Source organism: Ictalurus furcatus, chromosome 12, assembly GCF_023375685.1.
Source record: "Ictalurus furcatus strain D&B chromosome 12, Billie_1.0, whole genome shotgun sequence".
Classification (NCBI taxonomy): Eukaryota; Metazoa; Chordata; class Actinopteri; order Siluriformes; family Ictaluridae; genus Ictalurus; species Ictalurus furcatus.
Genome location: NC_071266.1, coordinates 16,421,766 through 16,443,282, shown reverse-complemented (window position 1 = coordinate 16,443,282; position 21,517 = coordinate 16,421,766). Strand labels below are relative to the sequence as shown.

At 39.4% G+C, this 21,517-nt stretch overlaps 2 protein-coding genes across 3 annotated transcripts; both read left to right on the top strand.

Annotated features, from left to right (window-relative positions):
• The first annotated feature begins 2,709 nt into the window (after positions 1 to 2,709).
• Positions 2,710 to 5,472, top strand: tpbga (trophoblast glycoprotein a). The gene is made up of 2 exons (XM_053638926.1): positions 2,710 to 4,282; positions 4,379 to 5,472. Exons 1-2 carry the CDS (start codon positions 4,023 to 4,025, stop codon positions 5,226 to 5,228), a joined length of 1,110 nt encoding a protein of 369 aa, XP_053494901.1. The 5' UTR covers positions 2,710 to 4,022; the 3' UTR covers positions 5,229 to 5,472.
• A 5,873-nt stretch (positions 5,473 to 11,345) lies between these two features.
• On the top strand, positions 11,346 to 21,458 carry kdf1b (keratinocyte differentiation factor 1b). 2 transcript variants are annotated; one of them, XM_053638603.1, is made up of 4 exons: positions 11,346 to 11,604; positions 16,212 to 17,164; positions 17,798 to 17,857; positions 20,377 to 21,458. In XM_053638603.1, the coding sequence occupies exons 2-4, from the start codon at positions 16,231 to 16,233 to the stop codon at positions 20,478 to 20,480; spliced, it is 1,098 nt and encodes a 365-aa protein (XP_053494578.1). In that variant the 5' UTR covers positions 11,346 to 11,604; positions 16,212 to 16,230; the 3' UTR covers positions 20,481 to 21,458. The 2 variants fall into 2 exon arrangements, with proteins under 2 accessions (XP_053494578.1, XP_053494577.1); XM_053638602.1 differs by having other exon boundaries at positions 11,349 to 11,604; positions 17,798 to 17,866.
• Positions 21,459 to 21,517: the final 59 nt, after the last annotated feature.

The window sequence follows — 21,517 nt, the reverse complement described above, 5'->3', positions numbered from 1 at the left end:
CAGGGTTACATGTCAGGTAAAGGACCAGGGGAGACCTCAACAGTCAATACACAAGGGTACTCTGAAATTTTGGACACTTTTCTCATTCCTTCGATAGAAAATAAGTTTGGTGATGATGAAGTCATTTTTCAGGATGATAATGCATCTTGCCACAGAGCAAAGAGTGTTAAAGCTTTTCTTCAGGCAAGGCAGATCAGCTCCACGACATGGCCAGCAAACAGTCAGGATCTCAATCCCATTGAAAATTTATGGTGGAAATGTAAAAAACTGGTCCATGACAAGGCTCCATCCTGTAAAGCTGATCTGTCAACCACTATTCAAGAAAATTGGAACCAACTAGATGGAGAATATTGTTTTTCACTAGTGAAGTCCATGCCTCAAAGAATTCAGGCTCGAGGAGGAGCAATAAAGTACTAATTGTGATTTTTTTTTTCCTGTTGATGATTCCATAATTTGTTCCTCTAATTGATCTGGAAAAAATATGCCATTAATTAAAAGAATTTAATTTGTTTGAGGTAAGTTTCATGAAACCAGAATATTCAGCTGTTAAACAAAAATTGTTTTGTGTCATTTGTCCAATAAACAAATGATGTAGTCAACCACCAAGCCAAAATGCACCAGCCATGAGGCAACAAAAAATGAATTTACATTAATATACTCTAACATACACTAATGATTACATACATGCAGTCTATAGAATATTAGAGGCTTGATTTTTTTTACTGCAATGAAGTGTTGTAAGACCTTCAGCAGTGTTGATGGTAGTGCGTGTCAGGAAAGGCTTGAACAATAGTAGTGTATTCTGCCTCATCTCACCACTATAGGTGAACAAATTGAGCCTGGCTGATTTGTATTTAAAACAGATTTCCTTTCCCTTAAATGACCAAGGTGGAACTAAAACCTGTCAGATTGCACGCCACCTAGTTGACCTCAGCATTCATAGTAAAAGCACAACTCTTCTCTTCATGAAAATGAGAAACATAAAATGTTTTAATCATAAACTTGTTTTAATAAAAAAAAAATGCACACAAGTGATATTTGTAGTGCTGATTCCTAATGTTGCACGTGTTCCACTTTGATGACATCCAGCGTGTTGTCATGTAATGGATTAAATTGTGTGTAAACTTCATGAACATCTGAATGAACCCACATGATTCATGTATTAGGACCAATCACATATGTTAAAAGTGTGCTTTGCATTATGTAGAGTTTATTCTGACTATTATGTCAAGCCTTGTTGTTTGCTTTTCTCCATTGTACATATTAACTTTGCATTTGGTTTCAAACACCAGACAAACTCTGATGTAATTCTAAACCATGATCAGGACACCAGATCCATTACTATAGTTCCTGTGTCTGCATAAAAACCTGCCATTGTTTGGAATCAAACAGTAAAAATTCCACGGCCCCTTTCCTCTTCTCACCCCCTTTGCCTTCACTGATTATCCTATCTTTCACACTTGCTTGTTCTTTGAAACAGCAGGTAGCCAGGGGTAGTCACACATTCACACATTCCTGCTACAGATCTTGAATCTCCTTGAGTGTGTGAGGAGAGTGGCCCCTGCTGGTTCCAGCCAAAGCTGACAAGAGACCCATTGTGTAATTTATTTTAAGGCAAAGTAATGCCATTTTAACTGGGCTTTGGTTTAGATCAGTCTGTATGTGGTTTTATCAGTTACCCTGGATACAAAAGTCATGTTATCTTGTTATCAAGACCCAATGACATGAGGTAAATCAAATTACCCCACCCTCTTTCACTCCGACACAAAGATGGTGTGAATGGATGATAAACATAGTCTGATCTTTCAAAAAATAAAATAAATAATATCTAGAGATCTTTTTCTAATCTTCAAACTGTCCAGGGAATGTGCACCCTCAGAGTCCTGTTCTTGACTGACACTCGATGTGGTCTTCTGCTGTTGTAGCTCATCCACCTCAAGGTTTATGATGTGCGCTCTGAGATGCTTTTCTGCTCACCACAGTTGTGAAGAGTGGTTATTTATGTTACTCTAGCATTACTGTAAGCTTAAACAAGTTTACCCATTCTTCTCTGACCCTCTCACATCAATAAGACATTTTTCTGCCAATTGATTGGATTGAGTGACTGGTGTGTGGGTGTGGGTGTGTGTACATCCATTAATTTACACACAATATATGAAAAAAAGGTTTTCTAATTTTTTGCAAGTCCATTAAAAATCAAAAACTGAAATATCTCCTTTAGACCCTTGGCTAAGGCTCTCCAAACTGAGCTGAGGTGCAATCTGTTTGCTTTGATTACCTTGATATGTTTCTAGAATTGGACTGGAGTCCACCTGTAGCAAATTGAATCAAATGGACATGATTTACACACACCCGTGTGCATGAGGTCCCACAATTCACAATGCATGTCAGACTAAAAACCAAGCCACAAAGTCCAAGGAACTCTCTGTAGACCTCCAAAATCAAATTGTATTGAGAGATGGATCTGAGAAAGGAAGTAAAACCATTTCTAAATCTTTTGATGTTCTTAGGAGCATAGTCAGCTCCATCATTGTGAAATGGAAGAAGTTTGGAACAAGCAAGACTCTTCCTAGAGCTGCCTGTAGAACATCTGTAGAGAGACATGAAGACCTTGCTTCCCTCTTTTAATATAATGCATAAGAATGAAAACGAGTGGCAAAAAAAAGTTGGCACGCATCACTACATTTGTTGGAAACTCAATGCTGCTCATCACCCTGAGAACACCATCCATGCAAACACCATCCATGCTGTGGAGATGGTTTTCATCAAAACTGAACTGGTTTAAGGCAAGATGGATGGACCCAAATACAGGGAGAAAAGGCGTCCAATCTGCACACATTCTGACCTAGGGGAAATTTAGCACAGCCAAATTGCCTACCTGTATGTTTTTCTGGACAGTGGGAAGAAACCCAGAGAGCCTGGCGGAAACCCACGTAAACACTAAGAGAGCACACGAAACTCGATACAGACAGTACTCCAAGCTCAGGATCAATCCCAGGACAGTGGTTTCTGGCAGATATATGAGCATGATTGTATTTTGTAGCACAAAGATGAGTTAAAGTGGAAATTAAATTGTGCTGATGTCCAAAAATGCAGTCTTAAAAATAAAATCACAAGTTAGAGTTTATTCCAGGACAATAGAGAGTCTCACAGCAAACATTATACAGAGAATTTCTTCTGGGAAGAAGCTCAAGAGAAGAGAAGTGCGAGAGAAGGAAAGAGTAGAAGAGAATAGTTCTTTGTGGTTACTTGTAGTTTATTAGGAATACAGATCCATCAGGTGCCAATAATTCTGCTTATTTCAGTACATTTGTGAATATCTTTCTACAAGTGAAAAATATTTCTAATCGATGCCCATTGTACTCTAGAGATATGCTTTTAAAATGTGTTGTTAGTCCAGTCCAGGCTTTAGCAGCATCCTGAGGAGGAAGAGCAGAGTGTTCTGAAAACATGCGACTGATCTGAGTACTGAACAGCGCGAGAAATTAAGAGTACAGGGATTATTTTTTGTGTGTGTTTTTTTTTTTTAACTTGTATTTAGTTGTTGGACTGTCCTCTCAGACATGAGTAGGTCACCCTCCTCCTCCTCTTCCTCCCCTCCTCCAAGCGTGTGTCTAGCGTTGCTGCTTTCATTTCATTGTTCCACAGGAGTTCAGATGGTTCTCTTTCTCATGATAATCAGCTCCTGCCTTTCACTTCACTACACATGGCTTCTCCAAGACGCAGAGGGAGCTGAGAGCGCGGTGGGATCATTCATAAGTTCACAAGTTCTCCTCAGGAACACCACGCCAGACGTTATTTGGAGAGTGTTTGCATTTCGTTAGACCAGGACGCACAACTTTTTCAGGATTTGTCTTACTTTCCAAAAAGGACGTCTCACGCAGCTGGTACAGAGTGATATATATATTTTGTTTGTTTGTTTAAAACAAGCATGTTTGTTCGTCCTGTTTAAGCTACTCGGTCGAGGTGAATTTAGAGAAAGTTTGGAGGTATTTACCTGGTTCATTTTCAGACTTTCCGACATGTGCGTGTTCGCGCTGCGAGTCGTGTTCGCGCTGCTGTGCGTCCACGCTACGCGCTCTGCGTTATGTCCTGCTGGCTGTGAATGTTCAGAAGCTGCACAAACTGTGAAGTGTGTTTCTAAGGATCTTCAGGACATACCGACAGGCATTCCTACCTACACAAGGAATTTGTTCATCACGGGCAACCACATTAGACGGATTGGTCCAGAGTTTTTTAAGGGACTGGACAATGTGACAACGTTATCACTCAGCAACAACAGGTAAAATGTTTTCCCCCTCTGGATTATTTCCATTTCGTCTAATCTAAAATGACTAAATTGCACAGTGATTGATTCCGATCCTCTTTTTCTGTGTAGAATATCTGAGGTGGCGTCTCACACATTCTCCAGCCTGCGTAACCTCAGATCATTGGACCTGAGCAGCAACCAGCTGGTGTTGATTCACCCTGAGGCCTTCATAATGCACAACCACACTCTGAGAGAGCTGAATTTCAGCCGAGCTCTCTATAACCACTCCTCGGTCACTAACTTGGCCACAGCTCTGTGCTGGAGCAGCTTGGATAGTCTGCTTGGGTTGGACCTGTCAAGCAATGGCCTGATCTATCTACCCCCTCATATCTTCTTTCGTATGAGCAGTCTGCGCCGGCTTCAGTTGGCCAACAACTCCATAGTATCCATTACCAATGAGACGTTGCTGGGTTTGGAGCACTTAGAAGAGCTAGATCTCAGCCATAATGCCCTTAAAACCTTCAACAAGGAAGGCTTGACGGAGTTGGAGCGCATTCCGAAAGCAAAGTTATACCTTGGGCAGAACCCGTACACATGTACCTGTGGAATTGAGCCGCTCATCACCTTGCTAAACACTTCGCTGGACCGTGTTGTAGATGCAGAGCATGTGGTCTGTGTGTTCCCTGTTGAATTGCGCAACGTTTCTTTACTGCTTGCAAGGAAGTTGGTGCTTGAATGCTATCACGTAGAGGAGAGCAACAACCTGGCTCTGCAAACATCCTATGTCTTCCTAGGCATAGTGTTGGGTTTTGTGGGCCTAATGTTCCTCTTTGTGCTGTACCTGAACCGGAAGGGTATCAAGAAGCGCATCTATGAAATGCGTGACACCTGCAGAGAGATGTGGGAGGGGTATCATTACCGGTATGAGATTGACTCTGATCCCAGGTTGTCACAATTGTCCACGAGTGCAGATGTGTAATTTGGACTACTGCTAGTTTGACCCAAGTTCTTCCACCCCAGTGTCTTTATTTGAACTTGATTGCTAGCAAATTTTATATACCTAAAGAAATTTGACAAAATCTACATGTTTTGTAAATATCAACATTGTTACAAAAGGTTTTCAGGCAACATTAATACTAGCAACCTGCACACCCATTCTTTTTCATACATCCATCATCCTGTCCATCTCCGTTCAGTGCATTAACCACTAGTGATGCGTTCCAGTGTCCATTACCACCACGTTTTCCAAATTATCCCTTGTATCCCTGGAGTACAGGGTCAAGTGACTTGGTTTAGGATGGGTCTAAGACTATTCTGCTATTCCATTTAGACCTAGTAGGCATTTACTGCTTTGGGGGGAAGCAATTGTCGTACTAAATCTCTTCTGTTGCTGTGGATGTATTTCTCCCTGATGTTCATTGAATCAAAGAGCTGGGCCACAATCAGCGAGGATACGGAGCCCACTCTGCCCCTCTACCCACAGGGAGCTTGTGAAGAATGTGGTTGCCTTTCTCTACAAAGCATTCCAGTGCAAGGATAACCTCCTCTAAGCTTACCACAGAGCCACAGAGAAACACACTTCCTTTGTGTCAGATAAACAGAATGAAAGAAATGAAGAGGGGGATCTTTCGAGAAAGGAGACCAGCTGTGGAAATCTCTGGTGCTCTTCTCCTTCCTTTTTTTCGGAAGAAACTTTACTGTGTTTTTATTCCTCTCATTTTTTCTGTCAGAATGATGAAAACCAGCCCTGCGAGAGGCTTGCTGAAGACTGTAGTGGGCCTGTTGGCTGTTTGAAGGCACAGCCTGGCTCAGCTCCTAGTAACTTCAGCAGCTTTTTGTGCTTGGGGGATTTTTATAAGTGATAAGATGCAGATGAATCTGGAATGGTTTAGGTTCAGATGTTTTATGTGTCAAAATGTATGGGGCAGAATTCGTTCTTTGTGTACTAGAAGCCAAAAGCATGGGCTTGGATGTCATGGGTTTGTACTTATTTTATTAAAAAAAAAAAAACATCCAGTGGAAACACATAGTCAGGACATTTCAAAACTGAAATAATTACTTGATCTGAACTAAACCACTCTGTTCACGTAACTTTTTTTAAATGTAGGATCAGGCTTAGTCAGTACCCTGGAAACTGACCTGGCTCCATAAACCATTATAGTACATTCACTAGTACAACACCTGCTGATTTTGAATTAAAAGATTCATTTGTGCCTGAAGCTCCTCATTGTCATAAAACCCTCTGTCATCAAAAAAAGCGGTTTAATGTTGCTCTGTTCTTGACAGTTTATTTAACATGACAGCAAGGCATGTACAAATTGCAGTTCATTAACTACATATGAAGGTCTCCGAAAGAGAAATTATGGAAACTTGAAATGAAAGTTAATGACAAATGCAAATCATTTTTTTGGAGTCTTTATGTATGTCATGCATTGAATGAACAAAATCGATGGCTTCCACAAAGCAAGTTTTATCTGAATTCTTAATAAAATGTTAAAATGTAAGTAATAAGTGTCCCTTTACTTTGTTTATCTTTATTCAATCTCTTTTTTTCCCCCGTCTCTGCTCTGGGGACACTGTATCATGACAAACCTTGCACTCTGACCCCAGCTTTCTGGGATGCTGGGATATCTGAAGGAAATAATTTCACTGTTTCACTGGACTTTTGCTTGCTTTCCTTCTTGACCCCTATTGTGAGAAAGCCTTGTGGCTCAGTGTGCTAGAGTTTTTGCCCCTTCGCTGAGACAAGGATGCATTTCTGTCTGAGGTATCTGGGTCTAGCCACAGGCTGATAATCCACTGAAATTCTTAGTTTCAGAAGACCCAAGGGAGCTACTACTGCAGCTGCGGTCAGCAGTCCTAGCGTCCTGAGCAGGAGACAGTACCACAAATAGCAACCCGCCTGAAATCAACTGGTGAGTGCACTCTCAATGTTAAAGTAAAACATAAACAACCTAGAGGACTTTTTTATTATTATTTTAAAAATCTGAATGACATACTTATACTGCAATAAGAAACAAACTGACACCAATAATCATTTAATTGCCATTATAGACAATATGACTTTAACAGTGAACTGCAAATGATTAAAAATGTTCAGGAAAAACCTATAACAGTCAGATGAGCAGACAGCTGGTAGCCATCTCTCTCTCTCTCTCCATACACGCACTATGGATTACATAGAGTAGTTCTAGACACACGGACTGTGTCCAGACACTTGCATGAGTTAAATTTCATACGGGGAACATAAATATGTTTGTTTGCCATATGCAAATATTGAAAAGTGATTAACATCCACATGCCCTTTGCACACCTTAAACATTTGTGTGAAAGATTCAAAATTCATGGGTTAGGTTCAAAGTAATATCTTGCTTCAGATCATCATGGCTTGAAAAAATAAATCGAACGGAAATAATATATTTAAATGCAATTTGAGTAATAATCCTAGTTATACCAACTGACTGAAACCAGTTAACCCACTTGACACAGCTATTAATGATTGTGTTAAGCTAATTGAAATGTTTATTTGTGCAGAAAATCTTAGCTTCAGGTCAGTTGTTCATCAGTTCAGTGTAAATTAATTCACACTTAAAACAATGCCATGGTATTATAGTGCTACCACAAACAAATTCTTTTTCTTTCGCTTCCTTTCTCTAGCACAATAATAATATTTAAGGATAATAATATTACTTATTTTGCATATTTGTCAATCCAAATGTATAGCTTGCTGGTTTTACATGTATTTACATTTCTATATAAATTGAAATATATTTGCTAACAGAGATGACCCTAGGTATAATGCGATTTTGTTCATTAAACATAGAATAAGATTTTATTAAACAATTGAAGTGACTGTTCTGACCTGTGATATTGGTATTAATTGCAGTGCCTTTATGCAAAAATTCTGCCAAACATTTTGGAGGCAGATGGAGGTGGTGTCTAAATTGGTGACCCCAAAATGCTCCTATCTTCTGCAAATCTTCAACCTTGATCCTTGAAGAACCTCTTCCAGGCAGTTCTGCTTGCTGTAAACTTCTTAATTATTGCCCTAAGAGTGAATGAGTGTTTTCACTGTGTGGTGATTTTTCTTTGGGAAACATAGAAATGCAAAGGCAGTCCCAGTTAATTCATTTTATTTTGGGGCTTCTAATATACACTCTGAGTTACATGGGCTTTATGAAGATGCACATGAACCATCTTGGTATACTCTTGAATCATTAATATAATCTCTTCTCTGTCTGCTCTAGTGTACTAGCATGTTGCAACAATAATATATAAACATTAATTGCTTAGATTTAAAACTTATATTAAAACTCAGATTGTAAAACCAACTCTTCAGATTTGAACAGTTTAGAAGACACTTTCCTTTTCCTGGAATTCCCCATGGTTGTGTCAGGGTTGTGTCTCCATGCTTGTCCTGCTCACTCTTAGTGCAGGTAGACTAGAAGATTTTGTTGGAGTTAAGGAAACGGGTCTTTCCTGGCTCCTTAACGTTATTAGTAATCTGGGATGTTTTTTTATGCCATCACACCCATCTCACACTTATCCCATGAACCGGAGTGAGCCATGGCTTGTTGGTGGAGTGCCCAAAACACACCCTGGCACCCTGGTTTGCCTTCTGCTGCTTCTCTATTAGTTAAATCTGGCAGTGTTTAATGCATATAAATTCCATCAATGCTCCATGTATCCAGTACAGTGCCCTCCACTAATATTGGCACCCTTGGTAAATATAAGCAAAGAAGGCTGTGAAAAATGTTATATTGTTTATTGTCTTTATTGTTGAACCTTTTTGATCTTTTGTTTAAAAAAAAATCACAAAATACTCTGCCCTCATGGACATAAAACGATTGCAAACACAGCACAGGTTTATCATAAAAAAATGTTTGTTAAATATAGGTGTGCAACAATTATATATTTGAAGTATATTCCCATTGATATTTAGCATTTTTTTAGTACATCTGGGTGACTAGGAACAGGAAATTGTTCAATCATGACTTCCTGTTTCACAGGGGTATAAATATGAGCTTTTTGGTAATAAAACACCAGAGGTGGTTTGGTGCACACAGAGAGGTAGCCAAATGGAAAAGGACCTTATGCCTGTGGTACATATGGTGGTGGCTCTTTAATGTTTTGGGGCTGTTTTTCTGCCAGAGGACCTGGACATTTTGTTAGGATACATGGCATCATGAACCTGACTGCCTCTGCCATAAAGCTTAAAATGGGCTGTGGTTGGATCTTCCAGCAGGACAATGACCCAAAACATACATAAAATCAACACACAAATGGTTTACTGACTACAAAATCAAGGTCCTGCCATGGCCATCCCAGTCCCCTGACTGAAACCCATAGAAACCCTGTGGGGTGAACTCGCATCATTCTGCTCCTTTCCCCACAAATTCATTAATTCCTGGATGACCAGTAATTTTCTCAAACGCAATACTGAATAACACGATGTGTTAAAACATCTAGAGATGCTACTACTATCTCATCTCCCTGACCAGTTCATTGGTATTAATGGTGTTCTGGTCAGACCCTCCTCTACCGTCCGCAACCCTGGTATTATCTTTGACTCCACACTCATTTTTTTTTTAAACTCGCACATCTCCTCACTCACAAAAACAGATTTCTATCATCTTCGAAATATTACTAGACTTTGCCCCATTCTCAACAGCAAAGATGCTGAAACCCTTATCCATGCCTTCATCGGTTCTCGGCTTGATTATTATAATACTTTCTTTTCTGGCCTTCCCACTAAAACAATCAATAAATTGCAATGCATCCAAAATTCAGCAGCCAGGGTTTTCTCTCACTACGAAATCACACACATCACTCCTGTCCTGTCTTATTTAGTTCTGTGTCATCTCATGTAGTTAGTGTTTTGTTTTATGTAACACCATGGTCTTGGACGAACGTTGTTTTGTTTCACCATGTACTGTACCAGCTGTATATGGTTGAAATGACAATAAAGCCACTTGACACACCACTTTATGACTGTGCTGTCATGTTTTTTGAGATTTTGTGTTGTTATTAGTGTCTGCTTTCTAATTGTAAAGCGACCTTGAGTTTATAGAAAGGTGCTATAAAAAACTTATTCTAAAAATTTAATTTAATTGATTATTGGAATGGATTAGAATTATGAAGATATTTTTATTTGTGAAGTTTTAGGGTAGGCTTTAGAACACTTTTGACGTCTTTTTTATTTGTGCATTACATAGAAAGAGCGTTTGTTTGGACATTGACAGCTCATGTTCTTTCTGTAAACAAGTGGAGCAGACATTTGCATATCTGTTTTTGAGTGCCCTATATCTAGTTGATTCTGCCAACTTTACACATTCTTTTAGTTTAAAAGACATCATTTTTAAAAAAAAAATTATTTTATTTATTTTTTTACTATAACGATACTAATAATAAACCTCTGGAGTACATGGTTAATTCTTTCATTTTATACGGTAAATGTTTCGCTCATAAATACAAATTTGCAAATGATATTCCATCCTTCCCCCACCTTAAAATGGAATTAAACCTACTTTATAACTTCATTTTATAAAGAATTAAAAAACCCTGAAGATTCCTTAAATATATTAAAGATTTTTTAAAAAATAAAGTCCATGTATGTAGATGCTTTCCTGTGCTGTAAAATCTATGTTCATGTATGTTTACAACTGTAGTTTGTCCCTGACATGTCAATCTGTTGTAAGATGTATGTTCTATTTACATGTTGTTGTTCTTGTTGTTTTTCATGTAATTGTAAGTAATTTTCTTTGCAATGCTTATGTAACTGTATTAATTAATAATATCAATAATAATGTTAAAATAAATAAATAAATAAATAAATAAATAATAACAATAATAAAAATGAAGAGCGTTTGTTTTTAACATGAGCAGCACCTGAGGCCCAGAACTGCCACCTACTGGCAAAGGATTTCTTTCCTTAAAAAACAAACCCAAAAACAAAAAATACCAACCACATATATTTGTTTTTAGAATTTTGTCGGCTTATAAAATATTCAAAAACCAATTTTACATGGACTATACTTGGTTTGGTTTTGTAATAATACGTTGAATTAATTTAAATGACAAATATGTGAAACTGATGTATGACGTCAACAGGAGCTGTGGACTACCTGTTGCCTCAGGTAACTGAAATCAGCAGTGTGAGAGGAAGACATGAGGGACTTACAGGACGGCTGTGGTACAGACTGTTAGCTTGTCTTTACACTCAGGTCGAACTGCGTGAGCGTCTTGTACACGCAGGACACATTACTGGATGAAGTATTAAGTTGTAGGTCAGACGTGTGTTACGGATAGGAAAAGCACACTGCACTTCCGGACTGCGTCATTTCTCTCCCTATGCCGTAAGTAAAAAAATGTTATTGACTTTATTCCTTGGATGTTCCCTGCTGTTAAATGCAGTAAATACATGTTGTGTGAGGGGGAAGAAAAGCATGGGCTGTCTGTCTTATAATATTAAACGTGAGTAAGTGTTTTCCTGGCGTGTAGAGAGTAAAGTTCCCGGTTCCTGGGTGAAGGACGGTGTGGATCAGAGTTGTTATTAAACTATTCATGTACTTCTCCCTTCTTTTAACTCCTTCACACCTTCTTTACTGGTTATAGACTACATGTAATCAGGTTTTATGGAGCAGATAGATATCTGTGGATAGAGTTTTAGCGCGCGCTCGAGAGAGAGAGTATGTGTGAGTGCGCGTGCGCGTTTTGTACTGCTCGCCTAGGCCTAGTCTATCAAAACACACCTGACAACACTGATATAAACATCAGTCGTGTTTTACACTACAGTAGCCTATATACCACCATCTACAGGTGTGCACTGTATTGTCTTTGTGTTGTTCTACAGTTTTAAAAGGAAAAACAGGTAAAAGCCCTGAGTCTAACCATCTGTTTATTGTAGGAAGGGCTAGGAGTGAAAGCATGCCTTCCTCTGTTATGAGATCTCTTTCATGCTTACAGTGATTTCATTCCCATTGTTTATGTCCCCTTGTGTGGGTGAGTGCATTTTGTACCACAGAACAGGTTGGATTAGATCGGTGTATATCCTCAAATTCCCCCCATCAAGCAGTACACTTTACTAGTTTAATCAGGAAAAAGCCCCAAAAACTATAGAAACCATCACAGAAATTCAAATGGTTGTAATGGGAATTGTGTTGGTTTTAATGGACACTACAATGGTCCATGTGGGTCTCTACTGGTAATGTGTTGGGTTCTGTTGGTGACATGTTTATGTCTAGTGGAAACCAAAACAAACCATTAAATCCGAATAGCATATGGCCCAAAACACACTACATTTGTTAATGGTTTTAATGACATTTGTAGTAGAAACCATTAGAATTTCTGTAATGGTTTATATTGTTTGGTTGTTGTTTTTTTCAGCAGGGGAATCAGTGGAAGAAAAAAAATACTTCACATATCTGTATTTAATCTCATCTCATTTGACAGGAATATATTTCAACTGTCAGGAAAATATATTTCCCCATCTTAAGTCTGGTGACCTGATATTATTTGGCATTAGTGTCTGAAAAAGCATGATTTTTGATCTCCCTCCAACCCAGTCACAGTCAGCTTGAAATGTCCCTTGTAATAAGTTATTCGATAGAATTGGGAATCCTTTAACTGTACTCTTCTAAAGCATTTCTTGTTTACTGAATCTTTCTACAGAAAATGTGCAGTCTGGTGTCATGTGGTAATGTTTATATATAATAGTATTATATCTGACATTTCAAGTCTTTCATGGTAGAGTGCTTTTTTTTTCTCATGTTGTCTGACACACACACACACACACACACACACACACAGAAACATATCTGCCTTGCACCTCATCTGATCTGCAGTTTAACCCAGTAATATATTATTCTATACTTGCACACTCCGATCTTATTAACCAATTAGATCGACCCACTGGACTTTCTCCAGGGGTTACAGTGATCCTCAAGGTCGCCTCCCTTTGTTTTTAATTTAAAAAAAAAAAGTTTTTTCTCCTCTCTCTACTTCGTATGCCTACTAATTCAATAACGATTAAGTTTTATATGCAACCTGAGGAGAGAGACAATATCCAGTAGGAATGTAACCGAATATGAATACATCATTTGGATCAAACAGATGATGTGCTCTAAACAGACACAAATACAGATACGAATAGGAGGTGCACTATTAGTTTTTTTGGTTGTTTTTTTTTTGCGGGCGCACGGTGGCTTAGTGGTTAGCACATTCGCCTCACACCTCCAGGTTCCAGATTCCCACCGTGGCCATGTGTGTGTGGAGTTTGCGTGTTCTCCCCGTCCTGCGGGGGTTTCCTCCGGGTACTCCGGTTTCCTCCCCCAGTCCAAAGACATGCATAGTAGGCTGATTGGCATGTCCAAAGTGTCCGTAGAGTATGAATGGGTGTGTGAATGTGTAAGTGATTGTGCCCTGTACAGGGTGTACCCCGCCTTGTGCCCGATGCTCCCTGGGATAGGCTCCCGGTTTTCCCGTGACCCTGAAAGGTTAAAGCCTGAAATCCCTGAAAAGGATAAAGCGGTATAGAAGATGGATGGATGGATGGACTATTCGTTTTTTTTTGTGTGTATGTGTGTGTTGTACAAGCGGGTGGTTTTACCTTTCATGTGGGCGCCAGTAAAATGGGACAAAGACAGAGAAACTCAGTGTTGTAGGAAGCGTTTACAGCGTTCTTACATTCATCTTTAGTAACAGCCTGGTCAGGGTTATGGTGGTTTAATTAGGCTACTAGAATGTTTATATTTTGGAAAATACTAACTAAAACTAAAATTGTTAGAAAATTTCGCATGCAGGTACAAACAAAAATTGTAACCGTGCGAGCAGGATTTAAAAAAAACAAAACAGTCCAGTGTCCATCTCTAGTTGAGAGTGATTATGAACGAGTTGCTGAGGTTGAGGAACTGTCAGAGCCAGAATTCACACACTATGGTGACGCTGCTTATAACTGTACATCTAGGTTATTTATTAGTGTTACTGGGGGCAGAGTGGTAGATGGTAGGGTTTGTTTAAAAAAATAATAACTTTCCGCTTTAGGCCACGCCTACTTTAGGAATAAATCCGGATACATATATTTGGAGCACTAAACAGATACAGATAGTGGCATTGTGTTACACCTCTAAATGACAGGCTATTAAACATCAGCACCATATTTCTTCAGTTGACTCCTTCACCTCTACTTATCTCGAGTACACATTTTTCTAATAGTGTTCTCTTTTTTTTTTCTTCTTAAATCCACTTTAAGACGTGACAATCAATCATTCAACCCTGTCGGGTCCAAAAATCTTTAAGGGTCGAATGTTATGGGGTTGAAGTTTTGCCAAACATCAATAATACCTTTCTAAGCTAGCAGTCATGATTGTACAACACTGTGTTTATTCACATCAGATATGTGTGTACTTTGTGATCACTTTGTGACTGCTACAAATCATGATACAAGAGTTAAAACTCTGAGCTCGACAATATTGAACTGAAAGTAAAAATAAGTCAATATTTTCAGAGGAGGGAAAAGAAGCATTTCTCTGTTTGATCCATGCAGTCAAATAGACTTTGATTGTCATGTCATTTCCTCGAAATGGAGTAAGTTTTACAGGGTTGAATGCATCTGAGCCACGACAGAAAATGGTGCCTGATAATGTATGACTAAAATAATGTAATCCTGTAGAGAAAAACAACTACATAAGAATATAATAAGAAATGTGATTTAATAAAATAAAAAAATATAATTTAAATAATCTGTGTATCTAAATGCAATGGTGATTAGTGGGGTCATGGCTAAATGCTGATATTTCCAACTTTTATTTTTTATTTTAGAATTTTCTTTTGCATCACATAGTAAATACATTTAAATCTATTAACTAATTTGGGTCAGTTGTACTGTAGTGATTTTCTTTATTAGTAATTAATAATATTAATGCAGGGTTTGGAGAGCACTGAATCCTGAGAATGGCCCAGTCACTGTTTTCAAAATAACTGATGATTTATTGTTGGTTAGGATGAAAAAAAATACTGACCCTTTGCAGGTAAAATTGGACATCCCTGATTTACAGTGGATATAAAAAGTCTACACACCTGTTAAAAAAAAAAATTAGACCAAGATAAATCATATACAAAACTTGCAATAACCTGGTTGTATACAGTAAGTGTGCACAGCCCTAAACTAATACTTTGTTGAAGCACCATTTGATTTCCGCATAGGTCTCTGACTTGTGTTCATGAGAGAACCACAATGCAACTTTAAACGGGGGGACAGAAATCTCCAAGGTTTCATTAAAAATGTCTTTATTCGTGTTCCGAAGATGAACGAAGGTGTAATAGGTTTGGAACGACATAAGGGGAAGTAACTGATGACAGAATTAAAATTTTTTGGGTGAACTATCCCTTTAACAATATTTTCTCACTCTTTCTTGCAAAAACATTCTAGATCCATCAGATTGTGAGGGCATCTTCTGTGCACAGCTCGCTTCAGGTCACTCCACAGATTTTTAGTTGGATTCAGGTCTGGGCTCTGGTTAGGTCATCAAAAACATTTATCTTCTTTTGGTTAAGCCATTCCTTTGTTGATTTGGATGATTGCTTTGGGTCATTGTCATTCTAAAAGGTGAAATTCCTTTTCATTTTCAGCTTACTAGCAGATAAATGAAAGTTTTGCACTAAAATCGATTGGTATTTGTAGCTATTCATAATTCCCTCCACCTTGATAAAAACCCCAGTTCTACCTCATAGCCCAGATATGTGAAGAATATGAGAGATTGTTGCCACAATCACAGTGTAATCAGTACACACTCACACTCTCTCTCTCTCTCTCTCTGTCTCTGTGTGTGTGTGTGTGTTGAGCTACATGCTACTCAAGAGCAGTCACATGGGGTATTTCTGCTCAAGTAGCCATAAGGTCTGCCAAATAGAAATTTGTGAAAATTCTGTGAGATATCTTACAGTGTGCTTCTCTGTTTAACAGACCCTGACACTACGAAATCATGTCAGGTGATGGCAAAAGCTTTTCTCAGAGGTGGGAGAGGGCAGGAAGACCTGAAGCATTGTCCATGCAGAGTAGTAGCATCAAGAGCAGACCATATGAAGAGCGCTGTGTTGACCCAATCAGTCCTGAGACCCAGTACCCTGGAGCGCTCCACAAAGTCCATCAAAAAGATGCTAATGGCAATACTACTGAGCCAGAGACCGTTCGCTTTCTACCTGGCAAGACGAAGTCTACATCTGGTTCCTGCATGTGTGGTCCCTGTGTCTCAGTGAAGAGCTGTAGGACATTTGCATGTAGCGTGTTGACATGTGGACTGTATCGGGTGTGTAGGCGAATGCCATGTCTGCTGTCTGGGGAAACCCGAGACGACGAGCCAGAAGTTCTAAAAGCTGTGACATCAGTGCCGGATGATAAGACCGATTTTTATCCTGATCTTTGTATCGGTGGTGTCAAAGTGGATCCATCAGCACTAATGGAAGAGCATGAGCCAGTCTCCTTTAGCCTTCCTAAAATTGATTTGGACAGCCCAACATATCTAAGTGGCAGCAAGCATTTCAGTGATTTACAAGATGAGGACTTTATTTATGAAGGCACAGATGAGGATGTGGACTCGCTAATAACACGTAAGCTACTTGAGGTTTTCTCTGAGTTTGAGATCAACGAGCTAGCCAAATGCACGTCGGACTCCATGTTCCTGAAGCGCTCCCAGGAGATCAGCCAGATCATCTCGGATATTGTCCAGGAGCGTAACATTAAGGAGCAGGAAGCAGAATGCCGGCTAGTGCGCGAGATCATCCGCATCAGCACGCGAAAGAGCAAGAAGAAAGTGACAGTCAGACCGCAGGAGCTGCAGAGGGACAGTGGCAACGACACGTGGAGGAGCAGTAAGAGAAGCAGCAAGAAGAACAGCTTCAATTCCATGAGTGATGGCAGTAAGTGGCACTGACCTGGTTTAATACTTTCTGCTGTATTGAAGAAATGAATCATGCTAAAATTAAACATGAACATCTATCTTGTCTTCTCTCATGGGCCTTTTCCAACGTCGTTGAGAACTTTTGTGAGAACTTTTGTGAGAACTTTATGCTTTCTTGTACATAGCTGGATGAATACTTTGGATAAATAGGTTGTGAAGGAGCATGAGCATAACAATCTGTATGGGTCAGACTTCCAGGTGGCTTCACAACTCGTAAATTTGTAGTTGCTAACACATGCTTCTACTAGTTTGGCTCTTTGTGCCCTTAAACATTAGCAGCGTTTTGTTCGTTTCCGAACCCAGGACTACAGTTTGTGCAGGCAGGTTAATGTAGATCAGTGGTCACCAACCCTTTTCCTGGAGATCTACCTTCCTGAAGACTTTAGCGCCAACCACAATGGTGCCCACCTGACCATCATCTAATGATTAGAAGCCTTAATTTTGGTTGGAGATGAAACATGCAGGAAGGTAGATCTCCAGGAAGAGGGTTGGTGACCACTGACATAGACACTGTCCCATGTAATTTGATGTATTGTCACCACAAGCATGGAACATTGGTTTTATTCGCTCTTTTTTTTTTTTTTTTTTTTAGGTCTAAAGATTTCAGAGGAGAGAGCCGATGACATAGAAGCGCGGAATCTGCGGAACAACAGTAAGCAGTGTAAGTTATTTTAAGCTGCTCATTCAGAGTTGATGTTCCTGTGAAATCAGCCAAATCAAAATAGAAGCTGTATTCTGGATTATTACTGATTAATAACAGCAGTGTTGCAGGAACTGGGCTTATTACTCTCTACTTAACTCTTTAACAGCCGCAGTTCCTCATTAGACTCCATGTCCATTCCACTCCAACTCATTTCCTAATCAGCGTTAATACAAGCCACACCCTCATACTTCATAATAAAAGCTTTTCACTGACCGGACACTGTGAACAGTCACTGCATTCTCGCTTCAAACGACTTCTCATAGAAAAAGCTGACAGTTTTATACCATAGTTTTATGATCTGTAGTCCTGAAGCTTGGTCGCACCTTTATGGTCATATTTATAAATCTTTCCTGCGCCATCAGGAAACACCGTCTCGTGGTACTTTGTCCAAAATGCTGATCGTTTGTATGACACCTTAATGGATTGAAAATGACTGAACACGCTCTCAATTGGATGATTAGTCTAAGAGACAAATGTTTTTTATTTCCCGCTTGAAAACACGATTCGTGTCGTGAAATGTGTGTGTTGCGCAGCGAGTGGTGAAGCTATTTGAATCGGCTCGTAAGTAGTTCAAATATTTTACTGATAAACACTACACTACACTTTTGCGTGTCGAGTCATCAAATCTCCGTCTGGCTTTCGGTTCATATCAACGTTGGTCCCAGAAAAAGAGTCGATTTAACCAAATCCAGGCATTTGAAAACTAAAAGTTACCTCCAAAGCGTTTAAAATGTCTACCAGACTTAACTTCTGCCGTTCTGTCTATATTCATCACACTGCATGGTTTCTCATTTGTACCTTTGGTCTCTTTATTAGCCTGATACCACTATCTTTAACCCCTTCCATGATTTATTGTGGATTTTGGACTGTCGGCTTCCAAAATAAAACACCAAGCATCCAAGCAAGTGTCTTAGTGAGATGCTTATGTTTAGATATCACTAAGATTCTTAATCTGCGTATGCGGACCACACGCACGCACCTACACAGCACAGACTCTACGGCACAATGCCATTGCACAGTGACATTTCAGTCTCTGTGTGCTTGCTTTAATTCTTTTTGCAGTGAATATTATTGAACGCAGTATAAACCGCCGTAGACGTTGACATCCAGGGCCTGTACTACGCCGTAGACGAGGACTGAGCAAACCTCTTTAATAACCAGGTGTTAATGCTAACGGCTCTCTCCAGGTCCTTGCATGTGTTTACCTCCGTGAGAGGAACTGGAGGGAGGGGGTGGACTCATTCTGTGACTTCTCTGACAAATTACCCATGCACTCGTGTTAGTACAGCGACACATTTAAATGATTACTTTTTAGAATATGCCTGAAATACATTTTTGCCAGCTGTGTAATGTTGTAATGTATTTGTGCACACTTAACATTTGTGTAGATGGCCTTGTTTACACTTGGCATTAACATGTGTCTGAGGTAATCAGATTTAATCACAATTAGACAGATGAGACGGACAGCCCTTCACACCTGGATCGCTCGTGTCTCTGATATGTCTTCACTTGTGGTCACATTTCATCAATAGTGTCAGCTGCCACATCTGACAGAAGCAACCCAATGTCCCTTCAAAACCAAAAATTCCAAAAGAAAAAAGAAAACACACACGATTTGTTTACGATAACCTGTCAGATGCCATTTTCTAATTAAAACATCGGGTACTCAGATCGGTCGCTGGACGTTTTACTGTCATCTTACATTTTGTGCCGTATTTGCTCATCTAATCATGATGTTCACACCTGACATTAACACCCGTCTCAAGTGGACATCCAAAATTCACGGCCGTTGACGCCTCTTCCTCTGCATTTGTTTTCCGGCAGAAACGTCCCATGAATCCTATCTCATGTACCTGTACCGGCTGCTTCAAATATGGTGAACGTGTGGTCTGCTAAGGAAACTTGTAAATAAATGGGAGACGAAATGAAGAAACGAGCTACGAGAAGCAGCTGCTTTCATGTCTGCTGTTCTAGCATTGCCTTTATCCATTAGACTAGCGATGGGAGAGTTCTCCAATCGGTGCCATTTCCAAACAGTCTCACAGTGATTATGTATTTTCCAGTAGGGCAGTGACGCAGTGGATTAGGTGCTCTTTTAGTGTTGTCCGGGACACAACGAGGTGCTTTTGCGATTGCGCTACAAACGTGTTTGTGCTCATATTGCGTCCCAGACCACCGAGGTTGGTTCGAGTGAACGGATCACCATACGTCTTTGAGACACCTTGGACCCTGTTCAGACCTGAACTTAGTGCTGTCCACTTACGATTGGCTCAGGTTCATGTTAATGCCAGGTGTGAACAGGGCCTTGGATGTAGTCAGGGACAGGACCACCTTCAACCCGAATGTCACCCGAGTGATTGGATCTTGATACAGTTTGACCTTGGCCACTTGTTTTGTTAAATCTACAATGCTCATGCTTTTCCCTCCCCATTCTCTCTCTCTCTCTCTCTCTCTCTCTCTCTCTGCAGCATACTCGCTCAGCTTTCCTGCATCTCACTCAGCAAGCTCCACGGACAATGTCACACCCATCACATCAGACACTCCTTTGCTCTCTCATGGAGTGAGAGCCTAAGCCTGCATTTTTTTTCCAAAAAGTCCTCTGCGTCAGCCTCTGGGACTATAATGAAGAACATGTGCTTACTTTCTTTATAGCCTAAACGATTTTAACTCAGTTAACTGCCATCAGATTGTATGACATGACACAATTAACTTTTCTATTTATGGTATAAAAAAAACCAAATTGCTTGAATTGTTGCCTTTGTTGTAGATAGTAGATAGTAATGATAGTTAAACATGAAATAAAAAGAATAACCATAGTGAAATGAGGTAAAAAAAAAAAAAAAAAATCAGCATTTAGGTTAGCATTGTGTTTTAATTTTATTCTACAGAAGAACCACTGTTGCACTTTCCTAAATAGTGACTGAAGGACAGCTATATTCTGCGCTTTCTCTTAGTTCTCCTTGAGCTGTTGATGCACAGGTGAAGCATGTAAATATTGTTTAGTGCATCCATGATGCGTGCTCGTATGTGCCAGAGAGGTGATTTTAAAGGAAAATAACTGGAACAGTAATATGTCAGTGCTGGCTGTTTGGAGTTTTGGTGTCTAGATGGATTTGGTTTTGTTAACTCCCATTGTGTACTCATGAATTAAATGTTTGTGTGTGTTTGTTTTTTCCTTCTTCTTCAAATGTACAATTTAGTCTTTAGTCCCGCGCTTAGCCTTAGATGAGATTACATTATAGGAGTTTTCAGAGAATTATTAGTCTGTTTTTGAGTTTAATCAGTAACAGTTCAAGAAAGAGTGACATGCTATTATTCTTTTTCTGTCTAATATAGGATTTGTGTAAATAAAATGTAAATTAAATTCAACAGGAATCCTCGAAGAGTAAAGCTGATCTTCAGATAAATGTGAGTGTTTGTACATGAATTTGTCTGCTGATGGCTTGTCATTATTCTCTGGCACAATCTTACTCTTACAGTTCTCATCACATTTCTGATCTATCTGGAATGGAAACAACCCACAAGCTGAAATAAATCTTATAAAATAGTATTAGATGCCTCTTATTGTCAACTGTAGCATTAAAAAGAGTTTCTTGATTTGGTAAAGAC

Coding starts and splice junctions, on each gene's coding strand:
- tpbga (XM_053638926.1), top strand. CDS start 4,023: ATGTGCGTGTTCGCGCTGCGAGTCGTGTTCGCGCTGCTGTGCGTCCAC. Junction 4,283..4,378: donor TTATCACTCAGCAACAACAG/GTAAAATGTTTT, acceptor TTTTCTGTGTAG/AATATCTGAGGTGGCGTCTC.
- kdf1b (XM_053638602.1), top strand. CDS start 16,231: ATGTCAGGTGATGGCAAAAGCTTTTCTCAGAGGTGGGAGAGGGCAGGA. Junction 17,165..17,797: donor CAATTCCATGAGTGATGGCA/GTAAGTGGCACT, acceptor TTTTTTTTTTAG/GTCTAAAGATTTCAGAGGAG. Junction 17,867..20,376: donor GCGGAACAACAGTAAGCAGT/GTAAGTTATTTT, acceptor CTCTCTCTGCAG/CATACTCGCTCAGCTTTCCT.